This window comes from Dasypus novemcinctus, chromosome 11 (genome assembly GCF_030445035.2).
Source record: "Dasypus novemcinctus isolate mDasNov1 chromosome 11, mDasNov1.1.hap2, whole genome shotgun sequence".
NCBI classification, from domain to species: Eukaryota; Metazoa; Chordata; class Mammalia; order Cingulata; family Dasypodidae; genus Dasypus; species Dasypus novemcinctus.
The window spans coordinates 87,458,847-87,482,212 of record NC_080683.1 but is presented as its reverse complement, the minus strand read 5'-3'; the positions used below and the strand labels follow the sequence as shown (position 1 = coordinate 87,482,212).

At 36.7% G+C, this 23,366-nt stretch overlaps 1 protein-coding gene across 3 annotated transcripts in view; it reads left to right on the top strand.

Annotated features, from left to right (window-relative positions):
* REV3L (REV3 like, DNA directed polymerase zeta catalytic subunit) overlaps positions 1-22,912 on the top strand; it is a 254,937-nt gene extending 232,025 nt beyond the window's left edge. For 2 of the 3 annotated variants that reach the window (XM_058307290.2, XM_071218630.1), the window contains 2 exons: positions 348-557; positions 21,787-22,912. In XM_058307290.2, coding sequence (XP_058163273.1) covers positions 348-557; positions 21,787-21,927 — 351 coding nt within the window. In that variant the 3' untranslated portion in view covers positions 21,928-22,912. The remainder of the gene's footprint in view (positions 1-347; positions 558-21,786) is intronic. The other variant, XM_058307291.2, reaches the window with a different exon arrangement.
* The last annotated feature ends 454 nt before the right edge of the window (positions 22,913-23,366 follow it).

The window sequence follows — 23,366 nt, the reverse complement described above, 5'->3', positions numbered from 1 at the left end:
CTTAAACAGTATCCACTCTAAACCTGAGTTTCCTTCTGTTATCCTCTGCCCTATGTGATCTCATAACATCTACATATTTCAACCAAAATGTGGAGTGGTAGGAGCCATTTTTTCCAAAAAAACAAACAAACAGAAACAGCCCAATATATCTGAAGATATTAAGATATAAGTTCCATGAGAACAAGGACTTTGTTCATGTCTGTAGTCCTAGTGTGAACATTATCTGGCACATAGGAGGTACTTAATATTGGTTGAATGAAATGCCATAGTAAACTTGTAAGTAGCCTGAAAATAGCAGTTTTTTAATGAAGCTGGTGCAGACATTTTCTGAATTGATATTTTTATAGATCCAGAAAACCACAAGCTCCTCTCGAAGTGAACCTGAAGGGCGGAAAGGCACTATTTCACAATATTTCACTACCTTACACTGTCCTGTATGTGATGACCTGACTCAGCATGGCATCTGTAGTAAATGTCGGAGCCAACCTCAGCATGTTGCTGTCATTCTCAACCAAGAAATTCGAGAGTTAGAACGTAAACAGGAACAACTTATAAAGGTATGACCTTGTTCATTAGAATTCTTCAGGGCATTATAGTAAACTCTTGAAGTGTAGTATGGAAAAGTAGAGTAAGTGTTCTATACTGATAAATTTCTTAAAATTCCATTATTAACCTAAACTATTAAAAATGGCTTGTTTTCTAATTTACTGTTTTTTGTTTTCGTGGAAATACTGTATTGTGTTTATGAAAACCAAGAACTAGAATGTTCATTCACCCAAATATTTATATACTAGTATTTTTAAAAAGAGAAAAAGAAAAAAATCCCTTACTCTACCTATACTTAGCATTTCCACAAAAATCTGACTGTCCTAGAAAGTTGCTTGTAAACTTGGAAGGTTTATAACTTCAAGAGTCCACTAGAATATTAATAGTTAACTTGGTTGAGTCTTACTTAAATGTGCCAAAAACTGTTCTAGGTGCTCTCACAGATTAATAAACTGACATAAAGAGGTTAAGCAGTTTGCCCATATTACACAGCTACTAAGTGGCAGAGTTGCAATATAGAAATAAAATGCAAAGATGATTTTTCAAATGCAGGAATTCTAGCAGGGAGACAGAAGCCTCTTGAAGTAGCTTGGAAAATGAAATCTAAAAAAAATTACAGCATATCACATTGTTGAAAAAACAAGCAAGTGGGAAGCAGATGTGTTTCAAGCGATTGGGTTCCCGCCTACCATATGGGAGGTCCCTGGTTTGATTCCCGGTACCTCCTAAAGAAGACAGTGAGCTGGCGCAACAAGCAGGCATGGCAAGCTGACACAATAAGATGTTGCAGCAAGAGACAGGAAGAAGAATAATGAGACACAATAAAGGGAGCAGAGGTGGCTCAAGGGATTAAATGCCTCCCTCCCACATTAGAGGTCCCTGGTTCGTTTCCTGGTCCCTCCTAAAGAAACAAGATGAACAGACACACCCAAGTGCAAACAATGAATGGGTGGGGAGAAATAAAAAATAAGTTAAATCTTTTTTTTAAAAAAAGCAAAACAAGTATATTTCTTGGAGAAATGATTATAGTTTGTGCAATTGTATTTTAAGTTACATTTTTAACTTTAAGGCTACAGAAGGATAATTTTGGGGTTTTGTTTTCTTTTATTAGAACAATATATGAAGTTACTGAAACATTTTAAAAACCAATCAAATAATTGAATGGCAAAATTATTTAGTGGAAAGTGAATCAAGCAGATAGTAAGAACTCAGGATTCTTGTCTAGACTTCATAATATTCGGCAAGATCTTTGGCCTGTTTTGTAAAGTGTAAAGTGAACAGATTGACTAGATGCTCATTCTAAGGTCCCATCTAGCATTAACATTCTAAATTCTGTTATATAATTTTTTATACTAACTTGTCTGCTTACAAGCCTAATATGATCCAATCAACAGAGTGTAAAAAGGCCAGACTTTACCTAAAGGTAAAGAAACTTTTGAACCAAGACAAAGTATAAATCCACAGCTTTTTAATAGGTAAACTTAACTGCGACAAAACTATTTCTTCTGCATCATTCTAGCTGCTGCAGAAAATTCTTAACCATAGAAAGTATAGCCAGTTATCCTGAATGCATTAATCAGATCTCATTAAGGATGTTGGGATTGAAAAGGTAAGATTGTTTTTATGCAACCACAGTGTCCCAACTTGTTGAATAAGTTGACCCTTCCCTCTCTCCCCATCCAATCTCCTAAATAGTTCTTGTTTTTTCCTCGTCCCCTCCTCCTCCCCCACCCCAACCTCTTCCCCTCTCCAACCCTGCTGTTTTTGCTGTCTGTGTCCATTTGCTCTGTGATCTTCTCTATCTGTTTCTCTTTCTTGTCTTCTTATCTTTCTCCTCTAGGATTCACTGGGATTCGATCGTGGGACTTCTGATGTGGAGAAAGGTTCCCTATCAATTGTGCCACCTCAGTTCCTGGTCTCTGCTGCACTTCACCTTCACTCTCCCCTTTGTCTCTCTCTTGTCACGTCATCCTCTTGCTGCGTGACTCACTTGCTCAGGCACTCGGCTCACCATGTGGGCACTGGCTTGCCGCACAGGCACTTGGCTCGCCACTCAGGCACACTTTCTCTTCTTCTTTTTCACCAGGAGGCCCCAGGGATCAAATCCAGGTCCTCCCATATGGTAGGTAGAGGCCTTATCACTTGAGCCACTTCCACTTCCCCTAAATAGTTCTTAAGATTCTTCATTTTTATCTTTCCGCTGTTACCATCCTAGTCCGAATACCCATTATTTCTTGCCTTAACTCCTACAACAGCCTCTTAACCTGTCTCCCTACCTCCAGTTTTGTTTCCATCCTATCCATTCTCAATACTCTAGCTAAAATGATCTTTTACAAGTATTATCTGGGTCTCTCTATCTCTCTCTCTCAGAGAAAATTTAAACTCCTTAGCATGCTTTACATGGCTCTTTCCATTCTGGTCCCTCTCTGCTATCCTCCTATCACCATTTCATTCCCTTCTCTCTGGCATGCTATACCCTCCACCAATTCTATACTGAACTTTTTTCAGACCCATGCATGTACCTAAATCTTTTCCACTTCCATAGCTGAAGAAATTCTCTGTTCCCTTTGCCTGGAACTCTTTCCTCTATCCCAGTCAGTCATTTGAGAGGAATCAACTAAGACCCCTAGGCCAGATGGAATCTTGCCTGAAGTGGGCTCCCGGTTATAACCACCTCTGTGGTGATGTGTGTCTGACTTGCCCATTCAGCAGTGAGCTCTTCTGAGGGCAGAGGCCCTGCCCCTCTCACTGCCAAGTCCGCTGTGCCTAGCATAGAGTCCAGCCCATGGTGGTGCTCTTTAATTACTTCTTAAATGAATAAATGAGTTCCTGTTTGATATACAATTAAATAAGCGGTACCTCACTGGAGTTAGTACCAATTAATTTTTAGCCATTTTGTAATAGTTTTGTGGTTCTAGTCAGTACAGCCATGAAGTTGGTACTTCCAGTTTCTGTTTATTTCATGTGATGCTCTATGATGGCAACAACCAAGTCTCATAGGCAATTCCCTTGTTGGCTTCTAGTATGAGGAGTAATTGTGAATAGTATGTCCAGGACTCCACCACAGTCACAGGCTGCATGTGCTCTCGTCTCTTGACCTTTTCTGCCCTCAGCTCCAAAGACTACACTAGTTGGTGCCACCACAATAGTGAGAACCCTCTTTCAATGTTATGCATTATTTCTTATAAATATGCAATATAATAGAAGTGTTGTTTATAAGCTAGGATGATTTCTCATTCAAGAGTTACTTTTGTTTTTTAAAAAATGTATTGAAGTGTATCATTCATATGTGAACATACATAAATAGTATATAATAAAAGTTTTGCATTTACAAAACAAGCATACATATCATCATACAGGGCTCCCATATATCACCCTACCACTAAAACCTTGCATTGTTGTGAAACAATTGTTATAAACTACGAAAGAGCATCATCAAAATATTATGACTAACTATAGCCCATATCTTATGTACGGTGTATTTTTCACCCAACCCACCCAATTATTAACTCCCTGTATTAGTATTACATATTTGTTATATTTCATGAAAGAACATTCTCATATTTATTCTGTTAATAACAGTCCATCTTCCACCACAATTCCCTTTGTTATGCAGTTCCATGCTTTATACAGTCCATTCAGAATGTATACTCATTGGCTCTCGTTTTCATCAGAGTTGTGCTATCATGATTCAGTCAATTTTAGAATGTTTTCATTACTCAAAAAGGAAAAATCCCATTCCCCCTTATACCCCCCTATTTTTCTTAGAATTGATTTCTTTGTCATTGCTGTAAAAGTATTATAATATTACTGTTAACTGTTATCCATAAATTACATCAGTTGTAATTTTCCCATTTATCACCAGATTCTTAACACTTTGTAAAGGAACATTCTTATATTTATACTATTAACCACAATCTTCATCTACCACCAAAATCAGTATGTAATACATTCCCTAGATTATTCTCTTGATACTTTATATCAACAGACTACCCCCTTTGAACCACAATCACATTTATAAATTAGCAGTGTTAATTATACTCATTATGAGTTACCATCAAATCTATTCATTTCTACACTTTTACAATAAACCTTATTAAAAATTCTATACATTGTAAGCATCAGCTCCCATTCTCAACACGTTCTGTTTCCTAGTAACCTATACTCTAAAGTTTATCTCCTTGACTTTACTCATCACATTTAGTTCATATTAGTGAGACCATACATTTTTCCTTTTGTATCTGGTTTATTTCACTCAAAATGGTATCTCATTATACTTCCGATCTGCATTTCCCTAATAGCTAGTGGTGTTGAACATTTTTTTCATGTGCTTTTTGGCCATTTGTATTTCTCTTTGGAAAAATGTCTAAGTGTTTTGTGCATTTTTAAATTAGGTTGCTCATCTTCTTATCCTTGAGTTGTATGATCTTTTTTTTTTTCAATGAGCATTTTTTTTGTATTTTTTTGAAGATACATAGATCACAAAAAATGATACATTAAAAAAAATAAGAGGTTCCCAAATACCCCACACCCCACCCCACTCTTCCCACATCAACAACCTCCTTCATTGCAGCACATCCATTGCATTTGGTGAATACATCTTGGAGCACTGCTGCACCGCATGGGTTATAGTTCACATTGTAGTTTACAGTCTCCCCCAGTACATTCAGTGGGTTATGATCTCTTTTTATAACATGGATATCAAACCCTTATCAGATATGTGGTTTCCAAATATTTTCTCCCATTAATTAGGCTGCCTTTTTATTTTCTTTACGAAGTCTTTTGAAGAATAAAACTTTAATTTTGAGGAAATCCCATTTATTTTTCCTCCTGTTGCTCGTGCTTTGGATGGACAATTTAAGAAACTACCACAAGATCTTGAATATGTTTTCCTACATTTTCTTCTAGGAGTTTTATTGTTGTAGCTTTCATAGTTAGGTCCTTGATCCATTTGGAATTAATTTTTGTATAAGGGGTGCGATAGGGGTCCTCTTTCTTTATTTTAGTTATGGATATCTAGTTCTCCCAGCACCATTTGTTGACTAGACTGTTCTGGCCATCCTGGGAGATCTTGCAGCCTTGTCAAAAATCACTTGACCAACAACCAGCAAGATGGCGGCAAAGTAAGGAGCTCCTACAGCTATCTGGAGCTAGCTGAAGCACCTGTTTGGGGACTCCTGGAGAGCATCCTGTAACATCCTTGAATGAATGGAAGGGGGAGACTGCCCATCTGCAGAGAAAATCCGTAAGTAGAGTGCTCCACACCACAGAGACTGGTGCCCATCCTCCCACAGAGACCGGTGCCCATCCTCCACTGGAGGCACAAGCCACCTTGGGAGCTGTTCCACAGCTGGAATTGAAATTCCACTTCCCAAAAACGGGAGAAGAAGACGGTTGGTCACCAATTTCAGCTACTGATTGGTGGATTCGGCTGGCTAGAGTATAAGCATAACAGCAGCTAAAGTTTGAACTTGTCCAGGTCAGAAAGAGGCTGGTAGCCTCCATTTTTATTCCACCCACCAGCATGAGGGGAAGACAGGCTGACCAAAAATCACAGTGATGGTAGGAAACAGTTTCTTTCACCCAGATCAGCCTGCAGCCCTAGCCTAGGTGTCAGCTCCACCTTTGACAGGGAAAAGACTAGCAGGCCCTGCACCAGCCTATCCAGGTTACTACTGGTACCTTTGGCTGGCACAGACTGAATAATCGGAAGTCTGTTGGGGCAACCATAGTCATCTTGGACCCGCACGGGATAGATTGCTGCCCACACCTACAGCTCCATCCCCATGCCAGGCAGGGAAGAAAGGGACATGAACCTTCATCAGTTTCTCTGGGCAACTAGAGTCTAGGCCTGCATGACTTGGATTATCCCACATCAGTGACTCTGTCCCTACCCCTGGCAAAGGAGAAAGTTGGAAGAGGCTTCATCAGTCCCTGAGATAATAAGGGCAGCTTGAACCTCCACAGTTTATAGCACCAACTACATCCTTGGTTCCTACTGCACAATCAGCAAGGGAGAAATGGCAGGAAGCCCTAAATTAAAGAGAAAAACTGCACCCAGAATAAATATTCTAGTAAGCCAAATGCCAAGACACCAACAAAAAATTACAATCTACACCAAGAAACAGGAAGATATGGCCCAGTTAAAGGAACAAGATAAGCCTCCAAATGACATAAAGGAGTTGAGATAACTAATCATAGATGGTCAAACAAATCTCCTTAATAAATTCAATGAGGTGGCTAAAGAGATTAAGGATATTAAGAAGACACTGGATGAGCACAAAGAAGAATTTGGAAGCATACATAGAAAAATAGTAGATCTTATGGGAATGAAAGGCACAATAAATGAAATTTTAAAAACACTGGAATCGTATAATAGCAGATTTGAAGAGGCAGAAGAAGGGATTGGTGAGCTTGAGGAAATGGCCTCTGAAAGTGAACATACAAAAGAAGAGATGAAGAAAAGAATGGAAAAAATTGAACAAGGTTTCACGGAACTAAATGACAGCAAAAGATGTGCAAACATACATGTCATGGGTGTCCTAGAAGGAGAAGAGAAGGGAAATGGCAGAAGGAATATTTGAGAAAATAATGGTATAAAATTTCCCAACCCTACTGAAGGACATAGATATCCATGTCCAAGAAGCACAACATACTCCCATCCAAAAAAATCCGAATAAACCAACTCCAAGACACATACTAATCAGAATATCAAATGCCAAAGACAAAGAGAGAATTCTGAGAACAGCAAAAGAAAAGCAATGCATAACATATAAGGGATACCTAATAAGATTAAGTACAAGGAATGCAAGAAGACAGTGGTGTGATATATTTAAGATACTACAAGAGAAAAACTTCCAGCCAAGAATTTTATATCCAGCAAGATTGTCTTTCAAAACTGAGGGCAAGTTTAGAATATTCACAGATAAACAGAAGTGGAGAGAATTTCTTACCAAGAGACCAGATTTTCAGGAAATTCTAAAGGGTATACTAGAGCCTGAAAAGAAAAGGGAGAGAGAGGCCTAGAAGAGAGTCTAGAAATGAAGATTATATCAATAAAAGTAACTAAAAGTGTCAAAAGAATGGTGAAAATAAAATATGACAGATCAATAATCAGGAATAAACTTAACCAATGATGTAAAGCAGTTATATTCAGAAAACTGTAGCTCAGTGTTAAAAAAATTCAAAAAAGGCCTAAGTAACTGGAAGAACATTCCATGCTCACAGATTGGAAGAGTAAATATCATTAAGCTGTCAATTCTACTCAAATTAATACAGAGATTCAATGCAATCCCAATAAAAAGTCCACCTGAATTTCTTTCAAAAAATTGAAAACATGATTATCAAATTCGTTTGGAAGGGTAAGTGGTCCTAAATAGCCAGAAACATCTTAAAATGGAAAAGCAAACTCTCCTCTCTAGACTTTAAATTATATTACCTAACTATAGTGGTAAAAACAGCATGGTACTGGCATAAAGACAGATGCATAGACCAATGAAACCAAATTGATAGTTCAGAAACAGACCCTCACATGTATGGTCAAGTGATTTTTGACTAGCCTGTCAAACCCACACAGCTTGGGCAGAACAATCCATTCAACAAATGATGCTGAAAGTACTGGGTATCCATAGCCAAAAGAAGGAAGGAGGACCCCTATCTCACATCTTCTCTAAAAATTAATTCAAAATGGATTTAAAAAACCTAAAAATAAAAGCAATAACCATAAAACTTCTAGAAGAAATTGTAGGAAAATAACTTCAAGACCTGGTGGTAGGTGGTAGATTCTTAAAGGAGATAAGAGGAGGACTGAGATGGACTACTGATGTTTAATGTATGTAGCAGTTTTAATTAGCTTTACTATAAAAGTGTGGAAATGTATAGAGTGGATGGTAACACATAGTAACAGCTAGTTTATAAATGGGGCTGTAGCTGAAAATGGTAGTCTAGGTCTGTAAATGCCAATTAACAGAATGCTAGAAAATATTCTAGGAACAGAATAGCACAGAAAACTAAGAGGTGGATGAGAATTGTGGTTGATGGTACAGATGCAAGAGTGTCTTTTGTTAGCTAGAGCAAATGGACATCACTATTGCAGGGTGTTGGGAATGTGGAGAAGCATGGGAAAGATACAACTGGAATGACCTATGGACTGTGGTTAGCAGTAATAATATTCTTGGATCTATGCCAAAGATGTACTGTGTTGATAATGGGGCAGTATGGGAAATGTGTGCCAAATGTACACTATGGAAGTAGTAACAATCAGATAAGTTTATTTGTAACAAATGTTCCACCACACTGTGGTGTGTTGATAGAGGGGTGTTTGGGAATTCTGCACATGTGTGTGATTGTTTTATAAGTTTACAACTTCTGTCATAAAAAATATATTTAAATAATAATAGGGTGGATTGGGGGGAAATACACCAAATGTAAGGTAAGGACTATAATTGGTAATACAAGTTTGACAATATTCTTTCATAATTTGTAAAAACATCTCACTACAATGCAAGGTGTTGGTGGAGGGTTGATGTGTGGGACCCCTATATTATCCATGCTTGCTTGGTAAGTTCACAACTTTTACTATACACTTATTGTTTATGTATACTCATACATAAATTATATAAAGATAATAATGGGGGGTGGGGAAAATACTTTGGTTAGTAGTAATATTTTGATGATGCTCTTTTATCATTAGTTAAAAAGGTCTAACTAGTAGTAGGGTGAGGTGCAAGAGTCCTGTATGATGTTATATATGTTAGTTTTGTATGTTCACAACTATTACTGTACACTTATTTAACTTATTTATCTGTGTTTATATATGAGTAATATACTTCAATAAATGTTTTTTAAAGTCAAAAAAAAAAAAAAGGCCATAGAGGTGAGGGTCTAATTCTGAGTTCTTGATTTGGTTCCATTGGTCAAAAGTTAGCATGTGAGTGTCCTCCAACTTTGTTCTTTGTTCTTTGTTCGTGGCCCTTTATCCTTCCAAATAAATTTGATAATTGGCTTTTCCATTCCTGCAAAAAAAAGGCTGTTGGGATTTTTTTTGGATTGCATTGAATCTGTAAATCAGTTTAGGTAGAATTGACACCTTAGTGATATTTTTTCTTCCAGTCCATGAATATAGAATGTCCTTCCATTTATTTGTCATCTTTAGTTTCTCCCCCCCGCTCCTTGTGACTTCCTTGCTGTCTGCTCTCTGTGTGCATTCGCTGTGCATTCTTCTGTGTGTCTGTATTTATTTTTATTTATTCTCACCCCTCCTTGCGGCTTTGCTTGTTGTTTGTGCTCTGTGTCCATTTGCTGCACTCTCTTCTTTATTTTTACTTGTCTCCCCTTTTTGTTGTGCCACCTTGCTGAGTCGGCTCTCCATGGCACTTGCAGGCTGGGCAGCTCTCCGCAGCATGCGGGCGAGCCTGCCTTCACAAGGAGGCCCCGGGACACGAACCCAGGGCCTCCCATATGGTAGACGGGAGCCAACCTGATTGAGCCACAGCCGCTTCCCATCTTTGGTTTCTTTTAACAATGTTTTGTAGTTTTCTTAATAGTAGTTTTAAGTACAAAAATAGTATTTTTGTAGTTTATGTCCTTGGTTAAGTTTATTTCTAAAGATTTGATTCTTTTAGTTGCTATTATATTAATAAATGGATTTTTTTTCTGATTTCCTCCTCAGGTTGCTCATCAGTAGTGTTTAGAAATGCTATATTTATCTTGTATCCGACCATTTTGCTGGGATAGTTCTAGTAGCTTTTTGTGGATTTTTCAGAATTTTCTAGATATATAATCATATCATTAGCAAATAGTGAAAGTTTTTTTTCTTTTCCTATTTGGGTGCCTTTTATTTCTTTATCCAGCTTAATTGCTCTAGCTAAAACTTCTAGCACAATATTGAATAATAGTGGTAACAGTGGGCATCCTTATCTTGTTCCCAACCTCAACAGGAAAGCTTCAGTCTCTCACCTTTGAGTGCATTGCTAGCTGTAGGGTTTTTCATATGTGCACTTAACTATAGTGAGAAAGCCTCTTTCTATTCCTGTCTTTCGGAGAGTTTTTATCAAGGATGCTGTATTTTATCAGATGCCTTTTCTGTGTCAATTGAGATGATCATCTGGTTTTTCTTCTTCAGTTTATTAATGTGGTTTATTACCAATTTTCTTGTGTTGAACCACCCTTGCATACCTTGGATAAAACTCACCGGATGGTGGTTTATAACTCTTTTAATGTGCTTTTGGATTTGGTTTTCAAGTATTTTTTTATGATTTTTCCATCTATATTCATTAGAGAAATTGGTCTGTAATTTTTTTTCATAGTATCTTTATCTGGTTTTGGTATTAGGGTGCTGTTGCCTTTTAAATTTTTTGGAAGCATTTGAGCAATATTGGTATTAGATCATTTTTGAATGGTTTGTAGAAGTCACCTGTGAAGCCTGGGCTTTTCATTTTGGGGAAATTTTTGATGACTGTTTCAATCTGTTCACTCATGGTTGGTTTGTTGAGGTCTTCTTTTTCTTCTAAGGTCTGTATATGTTGTTTGTGTGTTGCTTGTTTGTGTGCTACTAGGAATTTGTTCATTTCACCTGAGTTGTCTAGTTTGTTGGTGTATAGTTTTTCATAGTATCTTCTTATGGTGGCTGTTCTTTCTGCAGTGTCAGTGTTAATGTCCTCCCTCTCATTTCTGATTTTATTTGCATCTTCCCTCTTTTTTCTTTGTCAGTCTAACTAAGGGTTTGTCAATTTTGTTGATCTTCTCAAAGAACCAACTTTAGATTTTGTGGATTCTATTTCTTTCTTTAATTCTCAATTTCATTTTTTTCTGTGCTGATCTTTATTATTTCTTTCCTTTGGCTTGGTTTGGGATTGGTCTGTGTTCTTCTAGTTCCTCCAGTTGTGCAGTTAGATCTTTGATTTTTAGCTCTTTCTTCTTTTTTAATTTAAGCATTGAAGGCTATAAATTTCCCTCTCAGTACTGCCTTTGCTATTTCCCATAGGTTTTGATATGTTGTATTCTCATTTTCATTCATCTTGAGATATTTACTGATTTCTCTTGCAATTTCTTCTTTGATCCACTGATTATTTAAGAGTTTTTTAACTTCCATATATTTGTGAATTTTCCCTTTTTGGTCCATTATTGATTTCCAACTCCATTCCATTATGATCAGAGAAAGTGCTGTGTATAATTTTAATATTTTTTTAATTTATTGAGATCTGTCTTGTGTCCCAACATACGGCTTATCCTAGAGATCCCTGAGTATTTGAAAACAATATATATCCTGCTGTCTGGGGTGTAATGCTCTATAAATGTCTGTTAGGTCTAGTTCATTTATCATATTATTCAAACTCTCTATCCTCTGTCCAGATGTTCTATCCAATAGTAAACATAGTGTATTGAAGTCTCCAACTACTATTGCAGAAATACCTATTTCTCCCTTCAGTTTTGTTAGTGTGTGCCTCATGTATCTCAGGGCACCCAGGTTATGTGAATAAATATTTATTACAGTTATTTATTCTTGGTGAACTGCCCCATTTATTAATTTATAATGACCTCTTCATCCCTTATAACAGTTTTGCATTTAAAATCTCTCTTGTCTAATATTAGTATCACTACTCCATTTCTTTTTTGAATAATGTGTGCCTGGAAAATCTTCTTCCAACCTTTCGCTTTCAATATGATTGTGTTCTTTTATGAAGTGAGTCTCTTGTAGATAGCATAGAAATGGCTTATGGGTTTTTTTTTTTATCCATTCTATTGGTCTATGTCTTTTGATTAGGAAGTTCAAGCAATTAACATTTACTGTTATTACTGTAAAGGTTTTACTTTATCTATTTTATCCTTTGGCAGTCTGTTGTCATATCTTACTATTGTCTGTCTTTTTACCCTTCCTAGTTATTTTCATTTCTACGCTCTTCTCCAAGTCTCTCACCCTTGTTTTTTCCCTTTCAGGTGCAGCACTTCCTTAGTATCTCCTGTAATTCTGGTCTTTTGGTAACATTCTCTCAGTTTTTGTCTGTGAAGACTTTAAACTCACCCTTATTTTTTTTAGTGAGAAAAATGTTATTTATGAAAATCATAAGCATTACAAAACTTAGAAGCTCCACTTCGGTGCAGCGAACATGAATATGGTGCTAATAAGCAACTCTAGTCTTTTCCATAAAGTGAATAAGAGGCTAGTTTGACAGAGCATAGAAATCCTTAGAGCAGCAATTCTTAAATCTCCACATGGCCCTGAATCTTTTATTTTTAAATAAGCAAGACTAGAATGAACTATAGAGTTTTTTTAAGAATTTAATGAGGGGGAAGCAGATATGGTTCAAGTGACTGAAGTCCCAGGTTCAGTTACTGGTGTCTCCTGGAGAAAGACGAGCAAGACAGCGAACTGATGCAACAGGGAGACACAGTGATAAACACAGAGAGACAAGAAAATGGAGTGGAGGTGGCTCAAACAATTATGCATCACTCTCCCACATTGGAGGTCCCAGATTCAGTTCCTGGTGTCTCCTAAAGGGAAGACAAGCAGACAGAGAGCACATAGCAAATGGACACAGAGCAGATGGCGAGCATAAACAATGTGGGGGGGGGGGGGAGTAAAGAAATATAATAAATCTTTAAAATATATATATATGAAGAGGGAAGCAATGTGGCTTGAGCAGTTGGGCACCCACCTACCACATGGGAGATCTTGGGTTCGGTTCTGGTGCAAGACAAGACAGCTGATGTGGCAGGCTGGGGTGGTGAGAGGATGCAATGAGATAATGCAACAAAAAAACACAATGAGAGACACAACAAGCCAGGAGGAGAGGTGGCTCAAGCCATTGGGCCTCCCTTCCAAATGGGAGGCCCCAGGCTTGGTCCCTGGTGCCTCCTAAAAAGAAGACAAGCACACAACGAACAGACACAGAAAGCAGACAGTGAGCGCAAATAGTGAGGGGGGCAGAGAAATAAATAAATGAAAAATTTTTTTAATAAAATGAATATAATGAGTGACAGAAATTTCATGAAGCGATCCAGATAGAGGTGCTCATAAGCTTAAACAAAACACTACATTTTTACAGAGGCAAAATATTCATGCCATAATCAAACCATATGGCCCACAGTTTCACTAAGATTAAAGTCTCTAGATTAGATGATGAAGAGGTGCCCTTTCTAGCCCAGCTTCCCCTATTCTTTACTTGTTACTGTCAAATTTCTTCTGAAGCTTGTGGTATAATTAGCTAACATCAGGTGAGTTCTGTTGCCTAAAAGAGGTTTTGCATTCTGTTAATATTAGACCCAGCCGAGCCATCCTTATTTCTGAAGGACAGTTTTGCTGAATACAGAATTCTTGGCTGGCAGTTTTTCTCTTCCAGTGTGGTCTTAAATACCGTATACTTTCTTCTCGCCTCCATGGTTTCTGAGGCGAGATTAGCACTTAGTCTTATTGAGGTTCCCTCATATGTGGTGCGTTGCTTTTCTCTTGCTGTTTTCAGAATCCTCTCTACCTCTGGTATTTGTCACTCTAAATAGTAGGTGTCTTGGAGTAGGTCTAGTCAGACCTGTTCTGTTTGGGGTGCATTGTACTTCTTGGATACTGATATTTATATCTTTCCTAAGGGTTAGGAAGTTTTTGGTCACTATTTCCTCAAATATTCTTTCTATCCCTTTTCCATTCTCCTTCAGATAGTGATAAAATGTATATGTGTTCTGTATTATCATTTACTTCCCTGAGATCCTGTTCAATTTTTTCCATTCTTTTCTCTGTCTTCTCCTGTCTTTTCAAATTCAGATGCTTGGTCCTCTAATTCACTAATTCTGTCTTCCATCAATTCAAATCTGCTGTTATAGGCCTCTAATGTATTTTTTATCTCATCCATTTTGTCTTTCATTCCTATAAGCTTTGTCACTTTTCTTTGCAGGCTTTCAAATTGTTTTTATGCTCACCCAGTGTCTTAATATCCTTTATCTCTTTAGCCATATTTTCCTTCAAGTGCTTGCCTTGATTTAGGAAATTTTTGTGATTATCATTGATTAGTTGTCTTAAATCCTGTGTCTTGTCAGGTTTTTTGGTTTGTTCCTTTGTCTGAGCCATCTCTCTCTTCCTGTTTCTTAGCATGGCTTATAATTTTTTGCTGATGTCTAAGCATCTGAATATGTTGGTGAATTTACTCTGATAGTCACTATCTCTCTCTTGCCTCATAGTTTTGTTTCATGACTCTTTGAATTTTGGTTCAACTTATTCTAAGTCTTTAAAACTTCCCAGCTAAAGTTATTGAAATATGGCCAAGGATTCACAAATGGGGCACATATCCAGTCCAAGGAGTGTGCGACGAGACTCCCAAAAAGCATTTTTTCTCCTTGTAGTTTCCTAAGCAACCAATAGATGGCAGTCACTGGCAAAATTTTCCAGGGAGGTGTCTCTCTTATCCTCTGCCCATGATTTTGGTCTCGCCAAAGCAAAGATTCATCAAAGGATCTGCTGGTCAAATTCACTGAAGAGAAACCACAATTCACCCTTTTGCGTCACCCATTCTTTTTCCAGGGAGGAAGATGTCCTTTCCCCTCTGAATTGACTACAGTGAACCATGGGCTTTACCCAGGCTGTTTGCCTCAGGGGTGGGGGATGGGGGATGTTTTCAGCTTCAAGAGGGTTGTAACTCATGGTTTTCATTTTGGCTTCTTCATCTCTCTGACCCTTACCTTCCTGGACAGTGCACAGCAGTATCCTGGTTTGCAGATCCCCAAAGATCCCCAGCTCCCTCAGGCAACCTCTTGCCCTCATTCTGTTGTTTTTATGGGAGAGTTGGTCCCTGCCTACCTACTCTGATGTCATCTTTCCAGAAGTCCCTACTTTTTTTTAAAGAGAATTAAAATGTGTACCTCCCGTACACTAAGTAATCTAGTAGAAATTTTCATAAAGCAGAAATTACAGATGTAATGAGAAATAAATAACAGAATTTTCAGTCCAAGACCAATAAAATTGTTGGGAAAATAGCATAATAATAGACCCATGACTATATAGTAAATTCTGTAAAACAGTCCTAAAGAATACACTTTCTTTTCAAGTGTTCATTGAATGTTTTTTTAAAAAGATCATTTTCTTTAAAGAAAGCCTCAATAAATTTCAAAAGTTAGAGATATTAAAAACATTTTAACAATACAATACTATAAAACTAGAATTAACAGACTCAGAAAACAAAACCATCCTTCTATTTAGAAATTTCAACATTCTTTATTAAATAAGATGAAAACCCTGCAGATCAGATTCTAGAGAAGACAGCAGAGCTCAGAGAAAAAGTCATTGCCTTAAACAGTTTTAATAAACATAAAAAATGAAAACAAATTAAGCATCTAATTGAAAATTTTTAGAAAAATAAGAAACTAAGCTGAAGGATAACAAAAAGAATAAAGAGCAAATCTGATTTTTTATAATTTCTGCCTCCTTATGAAATAAAAAGTAGATGTTCAAGTTGTGGCATTTAAAGTTTCAAATATACACCTGAATCTCCTCTAATGTTCAGGGTGTAAATTACCAGTTAATGATCTTGAAATTAACATTGAGTTAAATTTAGTGAGGCAAGTAATTCCATCCTGGCTTATTTATCAGACAAACACAGAGAATGCTTGAATATTTTATCAGTTTGTCCTGGCACCTGAATGTAGCTAACAGTGCATAGAGCTGTGATACAGAAAATTCTGTATTTGGGAATAGAATTGACTCTTTTAGCAGAAATCTAATTAAAGAAAAGGTTTCATGATAGAACCACATACTCAGCCTTCATAGTGCATATTATATATATATAAAATACATAGAAGCACAATGTAATGTCCTTGTAGCATTATCACAATATTGAATACAGTAGTCAGAGTGCTAAACGGAAATGCGCCTTTCAATTGACTGGAAAATATCGGGACAAAGAACAAAAATTAATTTTTCTGTCACATCTCTAAAACAGAAGAGCAGAGAATTCACTAGAGTGTATTTGATTTCTCTCTTAAAAGACAGTTAAGTATGTATTTGCTGCTATTTGGTATCCCTTTTTTGCATCACTTTGTACAATATTTAAGTGAAAAACCAGTCTACATCTTCTTGACCCTGGGTGTTCTTGCTAATACCCTTTTTAAATTTTTTGATGCTTTTTGTGGTGTACAATATTTTTTTAAAGTGATTTAAAAAGCTTTTAATTGTAACAAAACAATTTGCAAGGTGTAATAAAACCTGAACAGCCAGTTTGAATACAATCAAACACATGGACAGTTCTCTATACCTCAAAATAGGTAGAAATGACTTAAATATTAAGAAGGGTAATTGATAGGAATCACTTTGATGTCTGACAGATGAAACAATACTTGAACAATATTTTGACCTTCTGGTTTCTAAAAATAGAGAATGAATCATAATTTCACTTATTGCTGTGGGGAAGCAGGAGCTTTTCAAAGATGTAGGTATGGATATAAAAATATAGGTATCAATATAACACAATCTCCTAAGTATACAGTTATTTTTTCACAATTATTTATTTATTAAGAATTTTACTGATATATTCACATATCATACAATCTATCCAAAGTGTATAATCAGTGACTTTTAGTATAATCACAATGTTGTTCATCCATCACCACAAAAAAATTTTAGTAACACTTTCATTTCTCCAAAAAGAAAAACTCCACACCCCTAAGCATTCCTTCCCTAACCTTACATAACCACTAATCCTGCTTCATCTTTATAAATTGATTTATATTTATATTTTATATAAATGGAATCATACAATATGTAGCACTTTGTATCTGGTTTCTTTCACTTATATAATGTTTTTTTTGTGTGTGATACTGACATTTTGTAGTATTAACATTTGTTCAGCTTCAAAGAAAAAGTCTTTTATATACAATTTTACCCATATTCATATTTCACGTGTGGTTTTACTATGGTATACAGTTACATCTTACATTTTTTAGTTTCCTTTTATTAATAGTAATATACGTGACCTTAGAGTTTCTCTTTAAACCACTGTCATACCCACATTGCGATTTCCAAATATTTTCTCCCATTGAGTTGACTGCCTTTTCACCCTTCTGATGAAAGGTGCAAAAGTATTTAATTTTGAAGAGATCCCATTTATCTATTTTTTCTTGTGTTGTGTGTGCTTTGGGTATAATGTCTAAGAAACCACCACCTACCACAAGGTCTTGTAGATGTTTCCCTATATTTCTTTTTTTTTTTTTTTTTTTTTAAGATTTATTTTTTATTTATTTCTCTCCCCTTCCCCTCTCAACCTCCCCCCCATCCCCCGGTTGTCTGCTTTCTGTGTCCATTCACTATGTGTTCTTCTGTGACCGTTTCTATCCTTATCAGCGGCACCAGGAATCTGTGTTTCTTTTTGTTGTGTCATCTTGTTGTGTCAGCTCTCTGTGTGTGCAGCGCCATTCTTGTGCAAGCTGAACTTTCTTTCACACTGGGCGCACTCCTTGCACATGGGGCTCCCCTACGCAGGGGACACTCCTGCGTGGCACAGCAGTCCTTGCGCACATCAGCACTGAGCATGGGCCAGCTCCACACGGGTCGAGTCCCTGGGTTTGAACCGCGGATCTCCCGTGTGGTAGGTGGACGCCCTATCCGTTGGGCCAAGTCCACTTCCCTCCCTACATTTTCTACTAGTAGTTTTATGGTCCTGGCTTTTATATTTAGGTCTTTGATCTTGTGTAGGGAATGAGATAGGGATCCTTTTTCATTCTTTCATTTATGGATATCCAGTTTTCCCAGCACCATTTGTTGACGAGCTGTTTTGTCTCGTTAACATGAACTTGGTAGGTTTGTCAAAAACCAGTTGGCCATAGAGGTGAGGGTTTATTTCTGAACTCTCAATTCTCTTCCACTGATCAATGTGTCTGTCTTAAAGCCAGTATCATGCTATTTTGAACCCTGGAGCTTTGTAATATGTTTCACGGTCAGGCAGTGAAATCCCTCCCATGTTATTCTTCTTTTTTAGAATGATTTTGGGGAGTGAATGTGGCTCAAGCAGTGTGGGAGGTCCCTGGTTCAGTTCCCAGTGTCTCCTGAAAAACAAAAACAAAAGGCAAGCAAAAACAAATGAAAGAAACAACTCAGGGAAGCTGATGTGACTCAGTGGTTACATGATAGCTCATGTTTTGTTTTGTTTTATCCATTCTTTCAGCCTATATCTTTTAATTGGGAAATATAATCCATTCACATGAAATGATATTAGTATAAATGCATTATTTATTTCCACCACTTTTTTTTTTTCATATATCATATCTTATTTTTGTCTTTTTACTCTTTTGGTTATCCTTTCTGCTATTCTTCTGCACTTTCCGCCAAGCCTCTCTCTCCTGTCTTTTTCTTTCAGGCTCCCTTTAATATTTCCTGCAAAGGTAATTCTTTTTGCAAACTTTCTTTGTCTTTGTGAACATTTTAAACTCACTTTCAATTTCAAGAAAACTTTGCTGAATAAAGAACTCTCAGTTGGCAGTTTTTCTCTTTCAGTATCCTCATTGTACCATACCACTGTCTTTGCCTCCATGATTTCTGATAAGAAATTCACATTGTCTTACTGGTTGTCCCTTGTATGTGATGGTTTGCTTCTTCCTTGCTGCTCTCAGAATTTTTTTTTTATCTTTGACATCTGGCATTCTAAGCAGTATGTGTCTTGGAGTAGATCTATTTGCATTTATTCTGATAGAGTACAGTATGCTTATTGGACATTTAAGTACATTTCTTTTGTGAGAGTTGGGAATTTTTCAGTTATTATTTCCTCACATACTCTTTCTACCCCTTTTCTCCCTTCTCTTTCTGAAAATCCCATGGCACATGTGTTTTTTCATTTTTTCATTTTGTGTTACCATTCAACTCCTTGAGCTCCTGCTTTCTTTTCTTCCATTCTTCTCTTTCTTTTCTTTTCTCTTTTCAATTTCAGCTATTCTGTACCACTTTTCCTCCCTTCTGTATTCTATCTTTGAGTCTGCTGTTGTATGCCTCTAACGTATTTTTTATCTCCCTTATCATATTTCATTCCCATGAGCTCTGTTATTTTTTTATTCAGGTGTTCACATTCTTCTTTGTGCTGACTTCTTGATGTCCCTTACCTCTTTAGCCATATTGTCTTTCATCTCATTAATTTGATTTTGGAAATTTGTGTGCATCTCAGTTGTCTCAAATCCTGTGTCTCTTCTGGGGCTTTGATATATTCATTTCCTTGGGCCATTTCATCCATTTTCTTAGTATGGCTTGTAATTTTCTGTTGATGTCTAGGCATCTGTTTAGGGTGGTAGGTTTACTCAGATGCTGAATTTCTTTCTCTTTCATAGGGTTTTAGTGGCAAGAGGCTGTTTGTTACTGCTGTTATTTGATTCTTGGTTCAACTTGTTCTAGGTCTTAGGATGGTCCCTGTTAGTTGCTCAGATCTGGGCCCTGGGCCCTGGACCCAGTAATGTGTTGCAGATGCACATCCTAGGATTTTCATGAAGGAGGCTATAAAGGCCAGAAAAGGCCTTTCTCACTTACAGTTTTCTCAAAAGTGTACTTCTTTGGTCTGCCAACAGAGGGCAGTCTTTGGCAGCACACTCAATTGATCAGATGCAACAGTTTCCTGTCTGAATGCTAAGAGCCTCATAATTCAGACTTTCTCAGAGGCAAGTCTCTAAACTTTTTTGGCAGCCCTTTTCCCAAAAAGAAGTAATCCACTCTCCTCTGCATCCTCAACAACCAGCCCTGATCAAAAAGGGAGATTGAAAGGGTCCATCTCTTTAGTCCATTGTTGGCTCCCAAGGCAAACAGTGGTGTGGTCCCACCCAGCCTGGCAGGGCTCCTGGAACACGGCGGACCAAATTTGTGGGTCAGAATCTGTGTCAGCCTTAGGCTGTGTCCCTCTCCCTTTCCTAGAGAGGTGGATCCCTGGGTCCCCTTTGCCCGTAGCTACCAACGCTGAGGCCCTAGAATTCAAGTGTCTTGTGTGGAGGAGGGTGCCGGCACTTGGCAGCTGCAGCATCTCACTCACAGTTTTGCTGTCACGATTCTTTTCCTTCGCCCCTCTCTCCTCTGGGTGGTGTCCAGCCTTCCTCTGATGTTCTAAACCCTAGATTTTTTTCCAGGTCATTCTGCCTGTCCTCTAGGTATTTTTCCGAGAGAGAAGAGAGTCCAGTGTCTTTCTAGTCACCATCTTCCCAGAAGTATACAGCTATTTTTAAAATTTGAAACAGAGAACTTCCAGTAAAATACAGATCATTAGTTGTCAGGAGTACAGAAGATGTCATCATTGCTATTTGATTAGAAGGCAAGAAGCATAACTTAGGCATCTACAGCTATTGCTATTCAAAATGATTACCATTGATATCAGGCACACAAAATACCCTTGAACCTGAGCATTACCAATGTAACTGCTACGCAGTGCCTGACACATAGTAAACTTTCAGTAAATATTGGTTGAATGAATAATGAATAAATGAAATAACGCACATGCATATCCATGTGCATCTTTAGTCTTGTTGTAACCTTTTTTAAATGTATTTGTGACTTAAGACTTTGAAATATTATTTAAAAACTGATAATTGTGTAAAGCATTATACTGCTTCTCCTCCTCTTGGAAACTGCCATGTGATTTATTATTTTCCTTTAGATCAGATCTTTTTATACCTGGGAGCCTTGAAAAGTACAGATTCTTAGGCTTCACACCCAGAAATTCTGTTTCATTGGTCCAGGGTGGGTTTCAGACATGAGTATGTTTTTAATTTCATGTGTAACCAGGGTTGAGAACCACTGCTCTAGACAGCTAATTTCAAATCCGCATCATTTGATTTTTCATACTAGCCTAAGAAAATGGATACTTTTTTTTTTAAAGATTGGCACATAAAAAAATTTTGTACTTTGGAGAAAGTGTTTATAAGTTATATAAGAGACAGTCTTTGAGTGGTAAATAGGTAGCTTATTACATAGGTTTTAAAATAATACAATTCTACTGTATATGAACACTTATCTCAGGAATGAAATTAATCCTTAGGGAATTTCATACTCTGTTTTGTGAATTAATATCCTTTAGAAATGTCAACACAGGGTGTAGATTACCTGAAGAGGCTTTGTAAATGAGAATATGGGTGAAGCCTTCTAAAAGATGAAAATTTATGAAACGTTCTATAATATATTACATGCCATATCTGCCAGTAATTGGTGGGGGGGGGGTAAAAAAGATGGGGTTATAAGTTTGTTGTTAACACATATAACATAGAACCTTTTCTCTCGTTTTATTTCTCTTGTACTTTCAGATATGCAAGAACTGTACAGGTTGCTTTGATCGACATATCCCGTGTGTTTCTCTGAACTGCCCAGTACTTTTCAAACTTTCCCGAGTAAATAGAGAATTATCCAAGGCACCATATCTCCGGCAGTTACTAGACCAGTTTTAAATTGTCAATATCACAGAATTCAAGGTGCTATTTTTTTTTCAGTGTTTACCACTAAATTCTTGTGCATGGTGCTTTTTCACCTTTCATCAAGTCAAGTATGTTCATTGTCTATTATCTGAAGACTACAAGACTTTTATGCTAACTATTAAAATTGTACTTGTTGATCTCTGAATAGCTCACTTCTTAAAATGTACAAATTCTTCATTCTTTCACCTTTTTAACATTGTTTTATAATGCAGGTGTTGAATTTGCTCCAGTATGTGTATCATCTTGTAAATCCATTTGAGTAGATCATGTTTACTTCCCTATGGAAGGAGCACTGAAAACCTCTTAAAGAAAGAAAAACCATCGGTGTGTTTTCCTTGAACTGTCTGTATCAAGACGTGTTACTTAACGATATTCATTCACTTTATAATTTCGACTGCGGAATATTTTGTAAATACACTTTTTTACTTTTCAAACAACTGAGTAAAATAATGTGCAATGAATTTTATACAGATGATTTTCAAGTTGTTTGGTATATTTCCTCTAGGTTTTGCTTGACTCAAAGTAGATTTGTTATTTTGATCAAACTGTGCAAATAGTACCATGTGTAGCATTTTGAAACATTATTTTCTAAAACCTCTGTCTTGCTTTAGCTATTAATGGGGCATTGTGAGGAACTGTGCAAAGACATTTTTGTTACAAACCTGTGGGCCTGTTGCAATACTTTAAAAATAAAAAAATTTTATTCCATTTTTGCTTGTTTTGTATAGACATTTCTATTGCTTCTAAATATGCTTAAGATATTTTCTTTCCTTATGTACTGTACAGTTAATCTTATTTTCCATCATCTTGAACACAAAATGTGTATTTAGAATATTTGTATAACTGTATAAAATTTAAAAGGAAATTATGTGGTCAGTGCATTGTTTTCTAAACTGGAAATCATTTTGTTTTAAAAGTTAATAATGGAAACCATATTAAAATTGAATAAAATATGAAATATGTCTTTGTTATTTTTATCTTACTATAAATGGAATTATCTTCATTTTTATAAGCCTAAGTTATTTACATCTTACCCTATCCTTTTCTGAATTTTAATGAGGTAAATTTAACTTTTATATCCTGAATGATGTTGCAATTTCTTTAAGCTTTAAGATTTAAGATTTGAAAAAATAAATAAAAGTCTAGGAGAAATTTAGCACTCATCCTTTTAGGAAGTGCACCTGTTAGTAAACCTTTGGTGTTCATTTTCATTTCATTTAGATATGATTTAATTAAACTTGAGGCCAGGACTTTCCAGAGGGAAAACAAAAACTTAAAAAAAATTTAAATGCCAATTTCTTATAACATAGAAAGCTCATCTGGTTATTCACCAGAAAATTGCCAGAACATGTACTTCCAAATACTGAGGGGGAAGGGGGGGGGATCCTGAAAATTAGGTGGTAAATGTGCAA